The 24,857-nt window shown below is 42.4% G+C and overlaps 1 protein-coding gene across 1 annotated transcript in view; it reads right to left on the reverse strand.

Moving 5' to 3' along the window:
* Positions 1 to 1,269: 1,269 nt before the first annotated feature.
* The window catches only part of dact3b (dishevelled-binding antagonist of beta-catenin 3b), a 24,523-nt gene continuing 935 nt past the window's right edge, over positions 1,270 to 24,857 (reverse strand). The window contains exons 2-4 of the mRNA XM_072695713.1: positions 9,734 to 9,854; positions 9,202 to 9,294; positions 1,270 to 7,976 (exon numbers count right to left, since the gene is read on the reverse strand). Of these exons, the coding sequence (XP_072551814.1) occupies positions 6,544 to 7,976; positions 9,202 to 9,294; positions 9,734 to 9,854 (1,647 nt within the window). The 3' untranslated portion in view covers positions 1,270 to 6,543. The remainder of the gene's footprint in view (positions 7,977 to 9,201; positions 9,295 to 9,733; positions 9,855 to 24,857) is intronic.

Here is a 24,857-nt window from a genome sequence, read left to right on the forward strand (position 1 = left end):
TACTGTCATTCAATTTAATATGTGTGCTATAATTATTCATATTTATTATCAGTTATTACTAATGAGACACTTTACTATATTCATATAATTTATATATGTGTACATTTTTCACGTTTTTTCTCTTTGTTCTAAATTAATTGTATAGTATTTATTTTATAATGTTTATTTAATAGAGTGTTTATTTATAGTGTTTATTTTACAGAGTGTTTATTTAATAGAGTGTTTATTTATAGTGTTTATTTTACAGTGTTTATTTAATAGAGTGTTTATTTATAGTTTTTTCTTATACTGTTTATTTATAGTGTTTTTTAGTTTATAGGGTGTTTATTTATTGAGTGCTTATTTATAGTGTTTATTTTATAGTGTTTATTTATAGTTTTTCTTTATAATGTTAATTTATAGTGTTTATTTATAGTGTTACTTTAACAGTGTTTATTTAATAGTGTTTATTTATAGTTATTATTTAATGTTTATTTTACAGAGTGTGTTAGTGTTTATTTATAGTTTTTCCTTATAGTGTTTTTTTAGTTTATAGTGTTTATTTATTGAGTGCTTATTTATAGTGTTTATTTTATAGTGTTTATGTATAGTTTTTATTTATAGTGTTCATTTATAGTGTTTATTTATAGTTTTTTATTTTTTTGTGTTTATGTATTGTGCATATTTTATAGTGTTTATTTTATAGATTGTTTATTTATAGGGTTTATTTATAGCGTTTATTTTATAGTGTTTAGTTTGTAGAGTGTTACTTTAAAGTATTTCTGATTCTGATTCCAATTACCTCTCCACTGAGGGTGACAGTATGCTCTTCTTCCAGATCTTGGCAAGTGGCTTCAAGTCCCAGTAACTTATACCTACACTGTATGGACAAAAGTACTGGGACACCTACTGCTTACTCAATGTTTCTTTTAACACCAAGGACATTAAGCTTATCTTATCTATATTGGAATAAGCAGTCGCTACTACATTTTAGTATATTGGAGAAATATACAAATTTGGTTGCATTCAGTGCCAAGAGCGTTAGTTATGTCAGGATATTGGATAATCACCCCCCCCCTCCACTTCAAAGAACACAGTTCTTCCACTGCTCCACAGCTCAATGCTGGGGGTCTTTATACCCCTCTAGACCACACCTGACATTAGACACAGCGTCTAAAAGGAGCCAGTAGGTTCATGTCAATCTGCTCTGTCCAGAGAGTCCTATTGGCGACAACATTAGCAAGGTCAGAATGTTGAATGACCACCATAGAGTAAAAAAACAACAAGGCATAGTAATAAATAAAGTTTATTATCAACATGCAGTGAAAGGGAACAAGAAAGCGTCTCTACAAAAGGTGTCTCTAAAACACTATATGACAAAGACCAAAGATGCTGGCGTTACAAATGCAGGCAAGGCAGCACTTCATTATGTACAGTGAGTCTACTCTACAGTGCATTCACAGCAATAGTCAAGGTCAAAGGGTCATCTATGTACAGATATATATATCTACAAGCGGAGGGGTGGCTACCTCCTGTTTAGAGTTTGGCAGTGCTTTAGCAAGACAGTGACAAGTCATGGTCCTCCAATGTATTAGGTGGCACTACTGGAGCTCATACAAAGAGGCTATAGGAGTAATTCTACAGGTATGTTTGAGGGGGGCTAGATTTTAATGGTGCTTTCGGACGGTCCTAGAAAAACCTCAAAACTTACATTTGTCATAAATACAAGTGGTAAACTTGTACCAGACAATTACCAGACATTAAAGCTAGGCCTTCCGTTTGGGACATAAATGTAAAAAATATATATATAATAATAATAATAATAAAAAAAGATAACATTAATTTCTGCTAGAGACCCTATGGGACTTCTAACAGGGGTTTCCTGTCCATTCTAGATTGAACACATAGATCTGATGCTTGTAACAGATGTTAGCAGATATTATATCACCTGCAGGGGGCAGTCTTTACAGTGTCTCTTTCAGTAACGATCCCTGGGACAGCGCTGCTGCCACTGCTTTCCATTTCTAACATCTGACTGAAACCTGGCATGATTAATGCTCAAATTACAGTCAATGACATATCTAGAAGGCCTAGAATAACCCCTTTGAATTGGTAACATTTGTCCCACTAGAGTCTCATTTATACTCCTTCTATTCAAACTAGAGCTGGGCAATGTGACAATATTTTATCGTATCGTGATAAATTATGTTAAGGTGATACATAATATGCGTTCCTAAGCACATGGAGGAGACTGTTAGTGCTTAATAAACACTGATCAGCTGCAGGTTTCATTACTAACAGTGTAATTAGACTGGGTTAATTAGATGTAGTTCAGCAGATGTTGAGTATAAATCACTGTATTCAGTATGGGATAGTATCTGTTTATAAGAATCTGTCACTACTGATGTGTTTAGTCTGTGATTAAAGGTATTGTGATGAATATCGTGTATCGCAAAAAGTCTTTAAATATCGTGATCTAGTATTTTTACTGTATCGCCCAGCCCTAATTCAAACATTGTAGCCGTCACTGCCCACATACTTCTATGCGTCCTTTACATTGGAACGGATGTTAAGCAATACATCCACTAGAGGGCAATTTAGAGTCAAAAGTTTCTGACAACAAACATTATTAGGAAGGAGGAGGTTGTGACAATGTACTTACTACAGTTGCAACACTGCCCCCACGACTTCCAGTGGTACCGCTACGTTCCTTCCATATCAACAAGCTTTCAGAAATGAACGCAGAGTACAGACAGAAGGCTCCGTATGTGTTCGTATTTAACATTGGGCATAAACGATGTCTTTACCGTAAATCTAAATGCAATTGGTCGATTCCATCACTTCCTAATTATGTTGGTAGATAATCTAACAAGTAAGGCCTTCAGTCCAGCTCCTGAGGGCCTAACCAATGGGAGAGGTACTAGGTACTGTATCCATCTAGATACTACAAGGGAAAAGGGCCTGATTGGGCAGTAAAAGGTGACATCATAGGGCCTTGACAGACAGCAGTGAGCAATGTGATTGGTCCATCCAGGCTGATATTTACAGTATGCTGTTCATATGATAAACGTGTTAGTTATTAGTGAACACTAGAAGGCAAACAACTGTGGTAATTATCTGAGTGGACACAGACCGCCTGAAGATTTCATGTGCTGGTATTAGCATAAGCAGCAGTAGCGGCAGAGGCGGCTAAGAAGCTAAAAAACTGTGGGTGTGTCCCAATTACTAATACTAACTAGTTTTTGAGTATGAAATATGTAATATAGATAAAAGTGTCAAAGCTCGGTATACTAAAGTATCTAACGATGTTACAATGGGCACAATTATCCCACAATGCAATGCGAAGCAGATGGTCACAGTCTTATCAGAATATTATGACCACCTACCTAATAGTGGGAATAGCCACCCTTGGATTGGATGACACTAGTGAGATGTCGGGGCATTGACTGTATTATTAGGGTGATGGACGGCTGTGTTCATTATAGACGTTAGCTGCTCCACAGTGGCCCATTCACTGCTCTGCACCACTTGCTAGAGTCACTGTTCCCCTCTGGCATCAGTGGCCCATGGGGCATCACTGTTATGCTGTTGGATCTAGAACATCCCATGAAGTTAGCGGTTTCTGGGATGCTACCAACCCTTCACCTGGTACCCTATTATCATGTCAATTTGTGTCTTTGGCCCATTGCACATTGGTGTAGTGGCTCGTCCCGGGATGAGTTCCAAATTCCAAACCAGGGATGGTCATAACATTCAGATATGGTTGAGAGAGTGGACGAAGAGGGGTAGCATCTCAGAGACCTCTAACTTCGTAGGATGTTCCAGAGCCACTGTAGTGAAGGTGTAAGGAGAATGGCCTTCTCAGACATTGAGTGCCTCCCAACGGCATACCAGTGATGCCCCATGGCCCCCTGATGCCAGAGAAGATGGGAACGATGACTCCGCCAAGTGGTGCAGAGAAGAATGAACACCTTCCATCACCTAATTCAGGCCATGCCACCACGTCTCGCTGGTGTCATCTGAGCCAAGGGTTGGTATTCCCACTATTAGGTAGATGGTCATAATACCAATGATCAATTAATCAGTTATCAATTAAGCAGTGTTGCAAAGTCCCTGTTGTATATAATAAACTACATATGGTCACCAATGAGCAGCAGTTGTGTTGTAAACAGGTAATAAAGACATAAACCAATCAGCCATAACATTAACACCACCTCCTTCTTTCTACACTCACTGTCCAGTCTATCAGCTCCACTCACCATACATGAGCACTGTGTACTCTGTTCTCTAACTCCAGACTGTATCCATCTGTTTCTCTGCATACTTTGTTAATAGCCTCCTTTCATCATGTTCTTCACTGGTCAGGAAGAACCCCACAGGCCTGACCTCCACAGAGCAGACTGTAGTAATTGGGGTGGTGGTTCATTCTCAGCACTGCAGTGACACTAACTGACATGGTGGTGGACACGAGGGGACCAGACACAGCAGTGCTGCTGGAGTGTTTAAACACCGGGTCTGTCCACTCACTGTCCACTCTCTATTAGAGACCCCTTCTACCTATTTGGATGTAAAGTCAGAGACAGAAGCCCTGTATCTGTTGCCGCACAGTTCGTGTTGGTCATCCTCGAGTCCTCCTTCATCAGTGCTCACTGGACGCTGTTGCCTGGATGTTTCTGGTTGGTGGACTTTGAAATAAGCGTCCCTGAAGTGCTGAGAATGACCCACCACCCAAATACTACAGTCTGCTCTGTGGTGGTCAGGCCTGTAGGGTCCTGAGCAGTGAAGAACAGGGTGAAAGGAGGTTAACTAACAAAGTATGCAGAGAAACTGATGGATACAGTCTGGAGTTAGAGAACTACAGATGGTCAGTGGAGCTGATATAATGGACAATAAGTGTAGAAAGAAGGAGGTGGTTTTAGTTTATGGATAATCGGCCTCTAGGCTTGTTGCACTATGGGAAAAACTTACGGGAAACCATGCACAGCACTCTTACTCCAGGATTAGGCCTCCAGGATAAGAACCACTGCTATGTATGACTGTTTACCCACCAGTCTGAAGCTGAACAGTGCAAAAAGAACACAATAACCAAGGGGGAGAATGTAGAGCAAGTGGTTAATTAGCTCCTAATGCCTACTTCAGGCACTTCATATAAAACCGTGTGGAAATATTGATGGAGACCTCATTAAAACCAAGAACATTCATTTGCAAAGAATCTCTCTCTTTGCACAGTAATCCATTACACAGTCAAATCAGCAGCGTCGCATTAAGACCTGCAGTGTTTATTTAATCTCTGCAGGATTTAAACCAATCATGTAAGACTTAGTTCAGCACGAGAGCTAATAAGTTGATGCAGTGCGGAGTTGGACTAGGCCGCCTAGGCCGCGCGCCTAAGTGAGGCACGGTTGCTTTAGCAGCACGAGACCACGGGTGAACAACATGACGAGCATAGTTTGTAATAAGGTGCAGAGTGGTGTATTTCAGGGCCACGTCCAGCCCAGGACGAAATGACATCGGCGGCGGCAGCAGCAGGATGGTATCTCTGTCCAAGTCTTCCATTGAGTTCTGAGGTACGAGTGCCCAGAGCGAGCACAAAAGGCTCTCTCGCTCAGGTCTCCATCACCAAATGAAACAGAAACAGGTGCTGGCAACTCTCCATTAAGCCGAGGAGCTTGGTAAGCTGTAGTGAAGATGCCAGAACCTTGAGATGTAGGATATACAGAGAGTTGGCAGTTTATTATTGTACATCCCTGACCTTTACCGCAACTTGCCAACATTTCTAGCATCGGTAAGTGAACAGCTGAGCATTTTCAATGTTTTGAACATGCGATCATGGCATATCTGGATCTGGCATATCCCAAATGACTGCAGCTTTGAGTTTTTGAGTTATCCAACAATTCTGAGAAGAGCCAAAACAAAAACACCAATGACCAGCAGTTCTGTGGACGGAATATCGAGAATTGTGCAAGCAAACAATGGACAATGGATTGCACCCCTTGCGTCTGAACGTTGGACAACAACCCCAAAATCATGGTGAAGGTATCATCAAGCAAGAAAATGTGTCTCCAGTAGGCACAAGAACATCAGAACTGGACAAATCCAGGTCCCTTTTGCATCATTGCTGATGGAAGGATCAGAACTGGGCATAAGCAGCAGGAGTCAATGGAGTTCTGCTTGGTGTCAAAGCCATAGTACAGGCTAGTGGTGTAGCAGTGTGATGCAATGGAGAATGCCTCTCTGACACACATTAGGACCACTGATACCCACCGAGGAACGTCTGAAAATAGTGGTGAAAACAGTATGTGGTAGCCAAGTTCCCCCATTCATGGCTACAGTCGCAGGGCAGATGTAGTCGCCGAATGCTTCCGGGAACATGGCGGCTCGTTTTCATTGCATCAGTGGTCTGGACTGTGTCCAGATCTCACCCCTGATATACTGGTCATGCCGGGTTTGCTTGTACGAGTTCCACCTTCACTATGGTCCATCAAACACTGGAGAAACCACTGGAGCTGGAAATTGATGACTGGGCAGGAAATCCACAGCTGGACTGGAGATGCACCTCCATGACTAGACAGTAGTCATGACCTTGAGCGAGCCTGAGCGGAAACGCATGATCTTCCTTTTCAGTGCGTGCGAAGCTTTGATCTTGACCACAGTGCTGGGAGCGTCCTGGGAGGACGTGGGCAAACGAGGAGGCAGTTGCTGGGGCCAGACGAGACCGGCGCTCTCGTCTGAGTCGCTGGACACAGAGCTGGACCTCGGAGAGCACGTTTCGCTCAGGCTAGAGTCAGAACCATCAGCCTGGGAAGCTCTGGCTTTTGTTCCATTTATTAGATGCTGGCTTTGCTCAGTGTACTGAATGCAGGAGTCTGGGAGGGTGTGAACAGGCAGGCGTGCGTATCTAGTCACAGGCTCCTCCCCTCTGAGCGATGGCTCCTCCTCCTCTTGGCTGAGGTCTGCTGTGGAACTCCAGACCCGCTGATTGGACAGATATTCTTCATCATCGCAGTGTCCACCCCTGTCCCGCCCCACAGTGTAGTACCTATGTTCTGGTTGGACGGCCCACCCTTGGGGCTGGAAGCTTCCCTCGGACTGAGATCGCCTTGTTGTCTTGTCACGCCTCTCCTCGACCGAGCTCCACCTTTCCTCCTGATGCATTCTGGATAATCGAGAGGCCCACTCTTGATCAGCAGACTGAGGGGTTAAGGGTGGAGACAGAGACATACGGGAATGGATGTAATGTGATGATGTGATATGGTCTAACTCTGTACGGTGATGCTCTAGGTAGCCTCGTTGGTGCCGAAGGGAGTCAACATCACTACTGCTGGAGCAAGGCTCCACAGTTCCATACTGCTCCATCTCTAAGGAGGATTCTGGATCATCACATCTTAGGGAGGGTGCACCGTCCTGGGCATTCAGGTGGGACATGTAGTACCCTTCTTGTGGCTCTTCTCCACCGTCCTCCTCCTCATCATTGAGGCCCGACCAATCTTGCCAATCTGAGTGGCCAGGTGTAGGGCCACAGTAGCTAGGTGTATTGGGTGCATAAGCATGTAGGTCTTGCCAGTGGTTGGAGGGGAAACCGAGGCCTGTGGAGGAGCTGGCAGTTGGGTTGAGGGAACAGCGCTGTAGGAGACCCAAAATATAGGACTCTACACGCATGGCCTGCTGAATGTCCTCTGTTGTGGGACTGTCATCTACCTCCTCAACAGGACCCTCATCCACTTCCTCAGTTGGGCCCCGATTTACCTCCACGGTGGGATCCTCATCAACCTCCTCAATGGGGCCTTCATCCTCCTCCTCAGTGGGGTCCATTTCATCTTCATTCACTATGTGGTCTTCAGACCACAAGGCTCCATCTTCGACATCATCCTCCTCTTCTTCCTCCTCAGTGCCTTCTGCAATGCCCTCTAGAGGGGGGTAAGGGGCAGAGAATGAACGTGGCAGGACAGCACGAGGGGTAGGTTCCCTTTGACCCTCCCAGTCCCACATGTAGGCATCTGGGGAGGAAGGAAGCACATTCAGCATCAATATGTAGATTTAGCACTCTCAGATCTGACCACCATATTTGCATTAGAATATAACAACCCACGCTGTCTCTTAATGCGGATGGGTTAGTAAACAACAGTAAAATCACTATTTTAGCACCGATTTCTAAAATCAGACTAAATTCTAATAATTTTCATGGTTTGGAGCAACTTTTTAAACTCTACAGTGTTTAATATCTCACAGTCCAGTCTGACGGACCTACCAGACCATTCAGCTCCCAGCCCCTTTAAAAACTCGACAGTCTGATCACTTTAGAACCACAGGAAGGAGCGTGGTTCTCTCGCTGGTAGAACATTAGAGCATCTCCACCTTAGTCTGGTTTCTAACCTGGAGGAATTCGGGAGTAAAGCCGGGATGGGAGGAACATTAGATCTTCCCAAATGGAGAAAATAAGATAGAATATCTTTGTTTTCGCAGAACTACAACCAGACCGGGTGGTTTTATGGCAGCACCGACAAAAACGACAGAAAATTGAGCAACATTTAGTGGAAGAGTGACGAGTTTAGATCCTCCTCTTCTTCCGATTAACTAACTATTAACTAACTGTGGCCCTGAGAAAGTTTTCCTCTTCCCCGAACTCTCCGTTCCACCTTAAATAACGCAGCAGAGACGCTCTGCTGTTGAACGTACACGCTGTACCTGCGGCTATTAAGGTGTCTATTTAAGGTGGAATGGAGAGTTAGCATTAGAGCCAGCTTTAGCTTTAGTTTTGGCTGCTAACTGGTAACGTCTCGGCTCTTATCAGTTCAAATACAGCTCGGATTTGTTCTCCTGACTGAAATTATAATAATTACAGATGAACTCTGTCTGGGGTAGATTTCCAAAAAATGAGAAGTTGGTCTGCAGCAGCTGAGGATCATGTCTATTAATGGCGCCTAGAGGAGGCCAGATGGGCACTCTGCTACAGCAATCCTAAGGATCGGAAAAGGATCAGAACCATAAAAGCTGATACCCGATTCAGTAAAAATGCCTGGATCAGTTTTACAGTTTATCTGTTTTCCTTTACATACCAGTACATCATAGTGACTCAGGAACCATATAATAATGGATTTTTTGCTAAACTATTTTAAAACAAGACTAAATACCGTGAAAAATATGATATTTAATCAGAGTGGTCCTAATTATCATTGATATCTTGAGCAAATCATGTGTACAATTATTGGAGCATGTACTGACCCACTGATCTGGGTCTGTGACTGGAGAAGGAGAGACTGGGGGAAGAGCTTGAGCGCCTTGGAGGGGAATGAGTCTCGCTCTGCTCATAAAAACCTGAGGATACACACACACACACATACACACACACACACAGACAGATGCAATCATGCATAGAATATTAAACAATTACACAGGGCCCAATGATAAAAAGTCAGGCAGCATTTCACACGCCTCCCCAGTTGGCTTTTCAGCTCTACATAGGGAGTAAAATCTATCATGTCATGTCCCATGCAGTGGGATAGGAGCTGCTGCAGATTCAGAAGTGATTCAGTAGTGATGGAGTACACAGAAGAAAGCCTTCTTCCCTGAACAGTAAAGACAGTTACTCTAATGAAAGCAATGAAGGCAAACTCTTTTTAATACCCTTGATTTTAAAGGAAACAAGGAATGAGTAAGTGTCCCAATACTTTTGTCAATTTAGTGTATATGTTATATGTAAATGCACTAAGATCCATATTAAAAAATGCATTGTTCCAGCCTCTAGAGGGAGTACCTGAGCTGGAGGGGCTGTCCAGGTCATCCTCTGCACTCTGGTCACACGTGTCCACCCTCAGCTCATTAAACTGCTGCTGCAGTACCTGCATCAGTGCACTGGGGGCATCCTGGAGATGGTCCTGCACAATGAAAAGGGCAGGTCAGAGCAGTGGTTCCCAATCTCAGGTCTGGGGCTGGCTGCCCAGTGTAGTTTCTAGTTTCCACATCTGATTCAATTCAGTCCATGACCAAAACCACCATGGCTTGGGTGGTCAGCTCGAGAGAAGTATGGGACTGAGCCCAACTTAGCACAACTGAGCAGAGAATAAGACCCCTGAAGGCATCCTGTGGTGTCCTGTAAGCTGTGAGGTGGGGCCCCAATGAAGCTAAAGTGCCCATGACCATATCTGTGGATGGCACTTTTGGTGGGCACTGACCACAGCATACCAGGGACACCCCATTAGACTTGCCTGATGTTTTGGAGGTGTTCTGATGACCCAGTCATTGTCTAGAACATCAGAGTTTGGTTCTTGTCAAAGTGGCTCAGATTCTTCGGCTTGTCCATTTCTCCTGCTTTTAAGACCTTCAGAATCTGACTGTTCACTAGCTGCCTATATAATATATATATCTGTATATATCTGACCCTTGACAGGATATATTCTAGACGACTGTAGCTGAAGGTCATCCATGTTTTTCACTGCATCACTTGCTGTAGATGCTCTAGATGAATACCCCAGAAGTGAAGAATGGGGTGATAATAAACCACCAAAATGACCTTATGTGGAATAAGAAATGTTGGGTAGGCCATGTCCCTTTTCCCTCACCAACCCAAATGTGTTAATTACTGCATTCTACAACATATCAATCAATCCAACCCATATAACTATTCTTTTAACCTTTTAACAACATCCCAGGGCCTAAAATCAACTGGTTTAGCAGCTAGTGCTAAAGTTAGTAAAAGCTGAGGCATCCCAAGATACAACTGGCTTTGAGTCCATCTATTAAGGACACTGCACACACACACACACACACAATGATTCTCTCTTTTTCCCCCAACACACACAATCGTTATTGATTTGTCAGAAAAGAAGCTCCTCAAAATCTATCATGTCATGTCCCATGCAGTGGGATAGAAGCTGCTATAGATTCAGAAGTGATTCAGTAGTGATGGAGAACACAGAAGAAAGCCTTCTTCCCTGAACAGTAAAGACAGAAAGCAATGTAGGCTAACTCTTTTTAATATCCTTGATTTTAAGAGAAACAAGGAATGAGTAAGTGTCCCAATACTTTTGTCAATTTAGTTTATACGTTATATGTAAATGCACTAAGATCCATATAAAAAATGCATTGTTCCAGCCTCTAGAGGGAGTACCTGAGCACACACACACACACACACACACACACACACACAATGATTCTTTCTTTCTCAAGCCCCCCCCCCAACACACACACAATAGTTATTGATTCGCCGGAAAAGAAGCTCCTCAAAATCTAATGCCTGCCTGAGGATCCCACTGCGACGGGTGCGAGCTCTCTGGCTCAAAGGTAATCTATTGTGACAGTCTTTACTGGACTGTGAATCAAATGTTACCATGCAACCTCAAAAAAAAAATCCTGCATAATTTATAGTCTATCTCCTGCAATGTAAAGTTCACTAATTAGTGGAAATCGTTTGGCCGGAAGCGAGCACGACACTGAAAGCAGTAATTCAGAAAAAGACAAAATTGGGCTCAGGGTTTCCGACACACACTGAATCATTCATGCTCTTCCTCTACAAACTGCTGCTGGGATGATAAATCAAAGGCAGTGGGGTGTGTGACACATCAGTAGAACAGAAAGGTGGACGAATGCGGGAACACAGTGGGGACAGAGTGGCTGACGTGGCGTGAGCTGTCTGTATGTGTGTTGCGCTGTGCTCATGCATGCTACTTAACTCCGTTACATAAGCTAAGAGCAAACGCACTCGACTGGAACATCAATAATTTAAGGCAAGCGAGGCTTCTCTTGAGGAAACTGCAGAATGAGCTCTTTATTTATGACTAAATAGTCAAAAAAATGTCAACACACACCAAGCCACTCAACATCTGTGTTCAGACCAGCGCTATTTTGGTGTAAAGTTGAGGTCAGTGTCCGCATACAGTCAACGTGGACATGACAGGGAATGCTGGGCCTTCAATGACTTCATTAAACTGTTGTTTTCTGAGGCAGGATGAGTGTACCTCCTTTTATGGACCTATACAAAGTCAATGCAGAGTCCAAATAATACATATAGGGTCAGAAATACACCAACAGCACAGCTAATATTTAGCCAAATATCCCTGATGCTCTGGGAGCCATCGATGAGGTCAGGCCAATTTTAAGAGATTCATGTTAGCTTGACCTCTGGGTCACTGCTCAGTTGGAACACCCAACTGTGTCCAAGGTTGAACCATCTAGCTGATGGTTTGAGGTTATGTCAACGAATTCTGATGCCGTCCTCCTTCTTCATTCATTATTCCAGTGTTACCAGTTCCACGGGCAGCAACACAGCCCCAGAGCTTGCCTTACCTACACTCTTGTTGTCAAACAATGCAATCTTTGCCTTATCTGACCATAACGCTTTCATTGGTAACACTTTATTTGGAGTGGATTAATAAACTCTTAATAAAGTATCAGTAACACATCAACAGCAGATCAGTGCCGCAGCAGCAGTGAAGCGTCTGAATACACTGAGCTAAACGATGCTGACGATGTTTTACTTATAATTAGATTTTCTGTTGATCTCTTCCATTTAGCAAAATCTAAGCCAGCTTTATCCTAAACCTAAACCCTAATCCTAACCTTAATCTCAACCTAATATGTAACTCTAACCTTCATCCTGGTCTTAACCCGAATCCTAAGCTTAACCCAAAACCTAATCCCAATCCTAATCCTGGCCCCAATCCTAACCTTAACTTCAACCTAATACCTAATCCAAACACTAACCTTGGCCCTAATCATAACCCTAATCTCAACCCAAAACCTAATCCTAACCCTCATCCTGGCCCTAACCCTAATCTTAACCTTAACCCAAAACCTAATCCCAATCCTCATCCTGGCCCCAATCCTAACCTTAACTTCAACCTAATACCTAATCCTAACCCTCATCCTGGCCCTAACCCTAATCTTAACCTTAACCCAAAATGTAACCCTCACCCTGGCCCTAATCCTAACCTTAACCCAAAACCTAATCCTCATCCTGACCCTAATCCTAACCTTAACTTCAACCTAAAACCTAATCCTAACACTAACCTTGGCCCTAATCCTAACCCTAATCTCAACCCAAAACCTAATCCTAACCCTAACCCTAATACTGGCCCTAATCCTAACCTTAACCTCAACCTAATATATAACCCAAACCCTCATTCTTGCCCTAACCCTAATCTTAACCTCAACCCAAAATCTAATCCTAATCCTAACCTTAACCTCAACCCAAAATCTAATCTTAACCCTAATCTTAACCTCAACCCAAAATCTAATCCTAACCCTTATCCTGGCCCTAATCCTAACCTTAACCTTAACCCAAAACCTAATCCTAACTCTGATCCTGGCCCTAACCCTAACCCCAACCCTAATCATAAACCTCATCCTAACCTCAACCCAAAACCTAACCCTAACCCTCATCCTGGCCCCTTAGTTAGTAGAGTGGAGTTAGTCTCCAGGTCCAGACTGGTGTCAGCAGCAGGTCTACAGCAGCTGGTTGAGGGTGGTGAGATCTGTGGTCAGTATTAGAGCTGTTAGATGATCAGTGATCTCTCAGGTGAGCGTCTACAGATCTGAACCTGGACTCTCCAGATAAAGTGAAGAACAGCTGGATTCAGGAGACCTGAAAGCAATGATCTACTTGATGATCTTCAGATGCTGCTCCGTCACTGTTCTCCAGGAACCACTCTAAAGAAAGTGTTGCACCTGACCAAGCAAACCCAATTCCAATCCAAACCCCAGCTGAGATGGACAGTTTGGGTCTTCTTCCAGATGATGGTGATCTTCTTCACCCCTCACTCACTTCAACCATCAAGAGCAGACCAGACTAAACGTCTGAGGTTTACATAAGACAGACTCCTCCAGAATAATCCTCCCCAACCATGTTCTGATCATCTACAGCTGATTTGCATGGGGTGTCCTATCTTTTCACATGCCTGTATACTCAGACACCAGCTTTACTGGACTGTCCGCATTCAGGGTAAAGAGAATACGATGTGAAGTTCAGGTTTTGCCAAAGGTTGCTTTTCTGCAGCATCGTGCTTTAGAATGCCATCATTTGAGCCCAGTAATGCAGGGGTTCTGGCCATCTGTCCACTTCCCAAGCTGTTTATGGCTAAAACAGTCCAAAAAAACTGAAGGTAGCAGTTAAAGGCGATGCGTTTCTGCTGTGCTCCATTTCAGAAGACCCAATTTTATTGAGTGCCCACACAAAAACACCATACAGAGACCGGATTGTGCGGCAAAGGCAACAGATGATCTCATAGCATATAAAAAGGTACAAAAACAGAATTGCAGCCACCTCTGTTCTCCAGGAATTATTCTGCACTAACCGTCTGGAATGGCTTTTACATAAGTGTATTCTCAACTGTCACTAACTACACCCACGCTGCTTTATTTTTTTGCCCCATGCAAAAGAGCCATCCTTTATGAAAGGGTTTTAGGCTGATGAGAGCCTTCGGAGGGAATCTTCAGGGCAGATTCTCTCCCTGAAGTGACACTGTGCTCCGTTATCTGCTGAAAATTCAGCGTGGACGTGAAATCTAAACCATTGGCGAACTTAAATTAACGTAAATTGACTTAAGGCTGCTGTGCAACCATGGCAACATGTTTAAGTAACTGATGGCAGAGCTCAAATGAGAAAGACAGAGACAAAGGGGAAAGAGAGAGAGAGAAGCTTGTGGGAAATCAATCCTTTGTGCTGTTAATCATCCATTTTGGCATTAAGTTCGCTTCCCCCGTCTGGTACGTTCCAATGCCTCCGTCGCTCCCTCCATTAAACGGATTCTTCTCTTGCGTCTAAACAATTAAAAACTAATATCACGCTCCAGTGGAAATGACACACGTTCGAGGTGAAGTGAATTTCACGAACGCTTTTACGTCTTTCAAACTTTCAAATAATAAATACTCGCCCAACTAGGCACCAGAACGTTTTGTGCTCGGTTCCCATGTTGGCTCCACTTATGGATGCACACCAGGGTCAGTGATGGGACCAAGAGAGGGTTAAAAATATACCTGGATTGTCCACTGCATACAGGGCCTATATGGGACCCATGTGAGATTAAGGAGGTCTGTTATGACGGGGCCCATTCGGTCCGGGCCTCTTTTGAGCAAGCCAGTGGCGACAGTGGCAAGGAAAAACTCCCTCGAGAGAAAAAAACCTAATCCTAACCCTCATCCTGGCCCTAATCCTAATCTTAACCTCAATTCTAACCCATATCCTGTCCCTAATCCTAACCTTAACCTCAATCCAAAACCTAACCCTAACCCTCATCCTGACCCTAATCCTAACCTTAACCTCAATCCAAAACCTAATTCTAACCCTGATCCTGGCCCTAATCCTAACCTTAACCTCAATCAAAAACCTAATCCTAACCCTCATCCTGGCTCTAATCTTAACCTTAACCTCAATCCAAAACCTAAACCTAACCCTCATCCTGACCCTAATCCTAACCTTAACCTCAATCAAAAACCTAATCCTAACCCTCATCCTGGCCCTAATCCTATGCTTAACCTCAATCCAAAACCTAATCCTAACCCTGATCCTGGCCCTAATCCTATGCTTAACCTCAATCCAAAACCTAATCCTAACCCTCATCCTGGTCCTAATCCTAATCTTAACCTCAATTGTAACCCTGATCCTGGGCATAATCCTTTGCTTAACCTCAATCCAAAACCTAATCCTAACCCTGATCCTGGCCCTAATCCTAATCTTAACCTCAATTTTAACCCTCATCCTGGCCCTAATCTTAACCTTAACCTCAATCCAAAACCTAATCCTAACCCTGATCCTGGCCCTAATCCTAACCTGATACTGATTTCAGGGTCATTTTGAGGTCATCTCCCCGCAGCAGCTTTAGGGAGTTGAACCGTTTGCACAGGTGTTCATAAATACAGCGATTTGTGTTTGATTAGCTACAGAGGCTGCGTTTACTTCTTGTGCCATTTGGCCAAGGGTGCCCAAGCTTTCCCAGAAGACTTCACATATGATATGAGTCCAGGTCCTGACACTGAGAGCCTTTGTTGCTGCCTTCATTAAACAGATTCTTGTGCATCTGAACAATTAATCTGCTGCTCCAGTGACGGCGTGATGGAGTCCGCTGGAGCTCAGAGACGGCATTACGCCCCAGCGAACAGCCCCTGCCCTCTGTTCCCTTGGAGACCTTTAGTTCTTATCCATAATTAATCTTCATATGCTGTCGCTCAGGTGCACTGACACTCCAGCTGGTTCACTAGTGCACACACACACACACCCACCCACACACACACCCACACACGCTTTCATGTGTACATTCATTTCAGTCTCCGAGCCGCACACGACTGGAGGGAAGACCTGGGCTCATGTGTGTGCTTTCATTCCTGCCCTATGTCTGGAACAGCTCAATGGTTAAATCAACAGCATATTTCCTCTAGAGACATGAGGCTAATCTGGCTAAAGAGTAATGGAGGCTGTAGCACCCTGTTATGTACAGAAATGTCCTAACAATGTGATGCTAGTAGATGCAGTGTGTGAGGAGTTAGGCCTGTAGTTTGCACTATGCTAACTGATATACATACACCAATCAGCCCTCACACTAGCAGCTCCTGCCTTATATTGAGTAGCCCCTCCCCCTTGAGTCGCCACAACAGATCTGACCATTCGAGGCATGGACTTCACAAGACCTCTGAAGGCGTCCTGCTGTGGTCTCTGGCACCAAGACTAACGTTAGCAGCAGATCCTTTAAGTCCTCTAATTTAGGAGGTTTGGCCTCCATGGATCGGCTGTCCTTTCTTGGAGCCCTTTTTTGCATCGATTATTGCTTATCATTGTGCTCCATGCTTGACATCAATAACTGTAATCTCTTTATCCCCAGGGGATAAACCCCAACACCACCAAAGATCAGACCTGTACAATCCCCCATCACTGCCTCACCCCTCACCAACACCCTTGAGACACAACCAACATCATTACAAAAGCAATCACACACATACACAGACATATTAGAGCATATTCCTACACACACACACACACACATATATATATATATATATATATATATATATATATATATATATATATATATATATATACACATATCCCGATATATACACACACTCCTTGGAGATGTAATATGTTATGGTATACTAGAGATGCACCGATCCGATATTAGGATCAGATATCGGCCCCGATATTAACAAAATTAGCTGGATTGGGTATCGGATAATTAGGCAGATCCATGGAACCGATCCTTTCACTTTAATTGGTCGGTGTGAGACTGACCTAAATGTTCACATGTCTGCAGTTTTTAACTGCTGCTTGTTTGTTTGATCAAGTTACTTATTTATTCTCCGGTTAGATTTTATTTTGAATTACGCTAAATATAAAAAAATAAGATTGATTACGGTTTGTGTGTTTGACCAAGTGAAGCTACGTATTTTCAGTTTTGGCTGATACATTTTATTTATTTTAATATATTTTAAGAAGTTTGACCCTTTTTTATTTTGAATTTGAATGCTGTGTCAAGGTCCTGCACTATTGTTTATTTTAGTGACAAATAAATAGCAAATTAATACATTTATATCTATGTGTTTGTTTATTATATTATATAAAGTAATGTTGAAGTAAATCCTGATGCCTTAAGTCTCTCCCACATGGTGAGGTATACGGTTTATTAATTCAACAATGGTATCGGATCGGTATCGGGTATCGACCGATATGCAAAGTTCATGTATCTGTATCGGTATCAGAACTGAGAAAGCCAGATCAGTGCATCCCTATGGTATACATGTACCAGTTAATATATTCCAAAATATTTATGTTATATATTATATAGACATCTATGTTAATTGCTGGACAGATTTTCATTTTTCCAAGTAGCTAACAAACGATATATATTAGATAATTTAAATATAACATTTTAGCAAACAATATCTGTCTTTGCTGTCTGGTATACATAGACGTCTGGTAAACTTCTAGACTTTTGAGGTATGTAAATGAAGTCTTTATGTAATAATAATATATTTGCTTATTTCTGCATAACATATTAGATACAGGTAGGTATCTAATATCTAAAGAGGTAACAGTAGTTGGTACACATGTGCTAACAAAGGAAGTCTATATACCCCAACTAACTATGCTGTATAACATTTGGATATGGAAGTATATAACAATGGCCATCAGTGTTAATTGGTATACATAGAATTCCACTTTTTCATATGTACAAATTAATATATTATATATCATGGTATAAGATAACACTTTATTAATCCACAAAGGGAAATCGAGATTGTATACAACAATAGACGTCAATGTTAATAAACTTCCAATTTTAATGTTGCTTACAAAGGAAGTCTATGTGCACCAATTAACACTTTAGATAACATTTAGTCAGTGCATTAGATAACAATGGAGGTCTATGCTAACTGGAATACATAGCATCCACGTTTAATGTTGCTAAAAAGGAAGTCTATGTGCACCAAATACAACTACATTACATTTAGTCCTATGTATTAGGTAACAACTGAGATTAACTTAAATATATATAGGTCCACTTTTAATGTTGCAAACAAAGGAAGTCTATGTGTACCAAATAACACAGTAGATGTTTGGTTGGTATATTAGATAACAATGGAGGTCTATGTCAATTGGTATACATACACTTTTGGCTAAAATGATTCTAGAAGTGCTGCAAAAGCATTCACTGACTAAGCCAGGAATGGGGACCTGAGGGTCAGTACAGTCCAGCACAGTTTGGACTTTGCTGCTTTCCCTGCTCTTGCACAATAACTAAACCTGCTAATTAGTTCATTAATTAAATCGGTGTGCTTGGAAAGCAGGAAAATCAACAAACCGCGGGAATCCAGCCATTTAGGCCTGGAGTTCCCCTCCGCTAGACTGAAGCTTTGTAGTGCTATGTGGACCCCTTTTTTAATAACATCTACAAAAGGTTTTAAGCCACTGTGAAGTACCCTTTAACCAAGCAAAGAACCATTTAAGCATCCAAACTGTTCTGGATAGAAGCTATTTATAATCTATTTATTTTTTTTTTCTATGGCTGAGACGGTTCGCTTCAGTGTGCCAAAGCAGAACCACTGGAAACAATAGCCTGGCCCTCATTACCCATCACAACAAATGTACATGCAGCGGGGAGTGTCCACCATTTGAGCGCCATCCCGAGCCGGGTCCCACCAGGTCCAGCCTGCATTACTAATTCATTTCCAGCCAGGATATCTTGATTTACCGCTCAGGCCCTAACGACGTACTCCCTGAACCAGGCTTATGAGATACCATGCTATTATCACACTAATGAGCTAATTAAATCCAGGATTTGGGATTACACAGAGGCGTCAGGTCACTTAGGTGCCTCAGCACTTTTTCCTTAACTGTAACATCTTCATCTGCCTGGGGATTTCGGTCTCAGACTGGGGCTGAACGTGCTGTCTTAATGTGCGTGGGGTGTTAATTAACAGCTGCGGCTGAAATCAATCACAGCCTCGCCGACGGCTAGACAAATGGTGCACGGAGCACAGAGACGAACACATTAACACTAAAGCTCAGGAGACGCAGCATGCCGAAGATTTCTGAACGCTCTGGGCTGGCTCGGCTGAACTGCTCACTGAAACGTGGACCACAGAACATGCAGGACATACCCATCTCCACGCTAACTATACCCAGCGCTTACTTGGGCAGTCTGAAAGAATTACTAAGATGTGCGAGGGTCATTCACTGAGGTCCAGCAGCTGTTTTGAATGTGAGGTGGAAAACCAAGAACAATGAACTTGCAAGATACCACATCGCTCATTAGGTGATGGAGTGGGTTGAGACAGCAGTTCAGGTGAGGTCATTCATGGGCCAGATTTAAACCCCACTCAGAATGTACAGGACCGTGCTAGGAATAGGTGGAGGAGGAAATTCCCAACCACTATAGGAGGAGTGCTGCTCTCATTAGAGAGCAGTATGCTGAGTTTAACTGTAGCTACATGAATTGACAAAAGTATTGAGACACATGCATCTTTATGACATCCCATTCTGAATCCAAGCTTTATTTAAGATTTCGGAGTGAGCCCATTCATCGGAATGGGTTCCAAGCCAGAATCCACTTGTGGCTTGGAACCTTCTTACAGGTTCATCCCAGAGATGTTAGACGGACAGTTGATGGTGCAATATCTAGGAGGGAAGAAATTTCACCAACAGACTTCTTGTTGCACTGGTGGCATCCGATTACAGAACCACCCTCCCTGTTTAATCCCCCACCACCCACCAAAAATGCACCCAGTCACCCCATTCTTCAGAGATCAGTTACCACTGTATAGAGATTCATCATTCTTTGATTCTCAAAGAACTCAAGGGTCAAATGTAGAAGGGACTTTGTAGCTATACACATTCAAGTACTACATGCTTTTTGGTCATTTTCTTGGGTTTCCATAACAACCTCACCTGCATTTTGACAGCAGTCGGACAAATCTTCGGTCTCAAAAGACCCTGAAGCTCTGACCCCGAGAGCAGGAAGCTTTTTTTATATAAGTGTTGATGAAGGTCAATGGAGCATCGTTCTGAAGCTTATAAATAACTTGCAGTCAGAGCTCAGCCAGCGCTAAAATTACAGCCATCACACGACAGGGTTAGTTTTATCAGTTAGGTCTGTGCCACCTAGTGGCAACAATGAGACAAAGACACCCATATTTGTGTTGGACAGAGACAGAATTCTGCTGAGCCACCACTGCCCCACCACTGTTTTAGGTGATGGAAGGTGTTTATTATAGAGGTTACTTGGTTCACATCGTGTGTCGATTGCTCTGTACCACTCTCTGTACCAGAGTCATTGCTCCCCTCTGGCATCAGGGGCCCGTGGGGCACCACTGTTATACTGTTGGAAGCCCCAAATGTACAATGTCCATTCTCAGTACAGTGGCTCCAGAACCTCCCACCCCTCGCCCACTGTCACGGTCATATCAGAATATTATGATCACCCCTGGTTTGGAATGAACTCGGCCCAGGATGTAACAGATGCCACACGACTGGGTTTGCTGCACGTTGTTAACGATTGTCATGGGCAAAGAAAGTGAACTGAAGGACGTCCAAAAGGGCATAAAAGGGTACCGGACGAAAGGGTGGTAGCATCTCGGAAACCACTAACTATGTTCCAGAGCTGCCGTAGTGAAGGCGGACTTACCCATGGCATAACAGTGATACCTCATGGGTCACTGATGCCAGTGGTGCGCCGAATGCTCTGTACCAATAGCTGGAGTTGTCACCCCCCTCTGGCATCATAAAGCAAACCCTTTATAATAAACACCTTTCATCACCCTAATACAGTCCATACCACCACGTCTCAGTAGAGTCCCCCAAACCAAGGGTGTCTATTCCCATTATTAGGCAGGTGGTCTAAATAGTTTGATATGACTGCATATATATATATATATATATATATATATATATATATATATATATATATATATATATAGAAGATCATCGGAGTCTCTCTCCCCTCCGTCATGGACATTTACACCACCCGCTGCATCCGCAAAGCAACCAGCATTGTGGATGACTCCACCCACCCTTCACACAGACTGTTCTCCCTCCTGCCATCAGGAAGAAGGTACCGCAGCATCCGGTCCAACACGACCAGACTCTGCAACAGCTTCTTCCCCCAAGCCATCAGACTCCTCAACACAACTCAACTTCTGAACTGATATCTTTCTGGTACATGTACACTCTCCCTCTCTCTCTCTCTCTCTCTCTCTCTTTCCAACCATTTACCCCAGATAACATGGGAAGCATTTTTTGCACAAGCATTTGCACTAATAACTTTACTACCTCACTGGACTCTATTTATCGCACATTGCACAACTTGCACACTACAGTCATTATTTATTATCCTCTGGTCTGTACTGTGTTGTGTTGTCTGTCCGCACTTGTTTGTTTGTGTTGCACTTGTGTCTTGTATGCACTGTCTATGTTGCACCATGGTCCTGGAGGAACGTTGTTTCGTTTCACTGTGTACTCTGTATGTAGTTGAAATGACAATAAACCCACTTGACTTGACTGACTTGACTTGATATATATATATATATATATATATATATATGCCATATCTAGGCCATATCGATTAAAAAACACACCCCTTGTGAAGCCCCTCAGTCTGTCTCAGTCGGGGGGCTAACACTGCTTATCTAGTTCTGGAGACTGATAGATGTTCCTCAGGCACCAACTGGAGCAGAGCGGGACCTCCCCTCACCCTCCACTGCCACAGGCAGACGACAGCTCATTTGGGTGACGCATATCAAGCTCGGGACGGCTTCAAAGCGTGCCTCCCCATGCTCTCCGTCCTGGGAGAGTCTGTCTCATTAGTATTCCACTCCACGCATCCCTTTTGTTAGATCCCGCAGAGAGAGAGGGGGGTAAACTCAGGGGACTTAGGGGTAGGGCTGTTTATTTGATTCCTCTCGCCGCCTTTTCACGGGACCTTTATTGAGCGCTGTTTGTCGATAGACGTACGGGGCAGGTCATTGAATGACGTGCCTCCAGCACAAGTGCACCAAGCTCAACTGCAGACATTCATGGAGCTATTCACTGAAAGAAAGCCATAATAGTGGCTTTGTGTTATAGGTGTCTTATTTATGTCTTCTGTTACAAAGAAATCTGTGTCGTCTTTCAGCTAAAGAAATAAGAGGCCTACGGGTGATGCAGGGTTAGGACAAGGGAGGCACTTCCAGTGTTTAAAGAATAGTCAGAGATTAAAAAAAATAATGTAAAAAAAAATAACATCGGTCACCAGCACAGCATGCTGGACCGTATTCTCATTTCTTGTCTTTACACTCAAACTGGGCGTACATTAAGGCCTATAGGTTGGAAGCACCACGAGGAAGGAACAAAGGATCATTAAAGGCTAGAACCTCCACCCCCATCCCACCAGGACATGAATCTTAGCTGTCAAACATGGCCACACACACCACAAAGAGCAGGAGACTGGATTCTAGCTGGACAACTTATCGATGAATACCTGGAAAGCCTAATGTTAAAAAATACTGCTCTAAGATCTGTGAGCTCTCTCTTTTTAGCATCTTCACCAGCCTAGCAGTGTTTGTTAACCCACACAAAAAGCAGTAAAGGTCCAAATGAAATGGTCAACAATGAACGGGAGCAAGTGGCCATGGATAAGCATTGCACAGTAAAATGCAGGCAAATGAACAGCAAAACCTGCTTGCCTGTTAAAGCATCCCTTTAACCCTTCGTACTACACAACACAACAACACCTGCCTTTAAACCCTGCACCTAGCACCTGCACAACATCACATCCCCCGAAAAGTCTATCCTTTTACCCAGCACCCCCTGAACCCTCTGTCCTTTTTACCCCTGCGGAACTATTCTTTCAACCCCTTAAAACTACACAACATAATATGCCCCACAACCACTATCCCTTTAAATCCTGAAACTGCACAACACAATTATACAGTATTTCCAGCATAACTATCCTTGTAACCCCTAAATTACACAATATCTATGCTTTCAACCCATGAACTAAACAATACAATAACACAATATTATATATATATACCACTTACCATTATGCCTTTAACCCCCTACACTACACAATACAACACAATATTCCCCTCATATCTATATCTTTAACCCCCTACACTACACAATACAACACAATACTCCCCTAATATCTATATCTTTAACCCCTACACTACACAATACAACACAATATTCCCCTAATATCTATATCTTTAACCCCCTACACTACACAATACAACACAATACTCCCCTAATATCTATATCTTTAACCCCCTACACTACACAATACAATAACAGAATATTATATAGATTATCTATAGATATTTAAAATTATGCCTTTAACCCTTAAACTGCACAATACAATAACGCAACATTATCCTTAAACCTTTGCTTTCAACCCATGAACTAAAATATACAATAACACAATTATATATATATATATATATATATATATATATATATATATATATATATATATATATATATATATCCCACTTAAAATTATGCCTTTAACCCCCTAAACTACACAATACAACTATAATATATTATAAAATATTCCCCGCATAACTATGCTTTCAAACCCTGAACTAAACAATACACAATATAACACAATTTATATATTATGTTTTATGTATATACCCCACTTAACATTATGCCTTTAGCCCCCTAACCTACACAATACAATATTCCCCTCATATCTGTATCTTTAACCCCCTAAACTACAAATATAATAACGCAACATTGCTTTCAACCCCTAAACTAAACAATACAATAACACAATATTATATATATATATATATATATATATATATATATATATATATATATATATGTAATGTATATATTCCACTTAACATTATATATTAACCTAACTTTCAAGCCCTGAACTACACAATACACAATATAACACAATATACATATATTATGTATTATATATATCCCTCTTAACATTATGCCTTTAACCCCCTAAACTACACAATACAACACAATATTCCCCTCATATCTATATCTTTAACCCCCTAAACTACAAATACAGTAACACAATTTTCTCTGCATAACTATGCTTTCAAGCCCTGAACTAAACAATAACACAATATTATACGTATCATTAAAAAATGAAATTATGCATATAACCCCTGAACGACACAATACAATAACACAATATTTCCTCTCTCATAACCATGCATTTAACCCCCTGCACTACACAATACAACACAAAACATAACCACTTTAACCCTTTAAAAACTACACAACACAATATCCCCAGCTCCACTTTACCTTTAAACCCTATATTACACACCACAGTACTGCGATATTCCCCTCATAGCCATGCAGTATCTCCTGCAGAACTATCCCTTTAACCCCTTCAAACTACACCCAAACACCCCCTGCACCTTTACAGGAGTATCCTTTTCACACCATC

The sequence above is a fragment of the Salminus brasiliensis genome, chromosome 13 (genome assembly GCF_030463535.1).
Source record: "Salminus brasiliensis chromosome 13, fSalBra1.hap2, whole genome shotgun sequence".
Classification (NCBI taxonomy): Eukaryota; Metazoa; Chordata; class Actinopteri; order Characiformes; family Bryconidae; genus Salminus; species Salminus brasiliensis.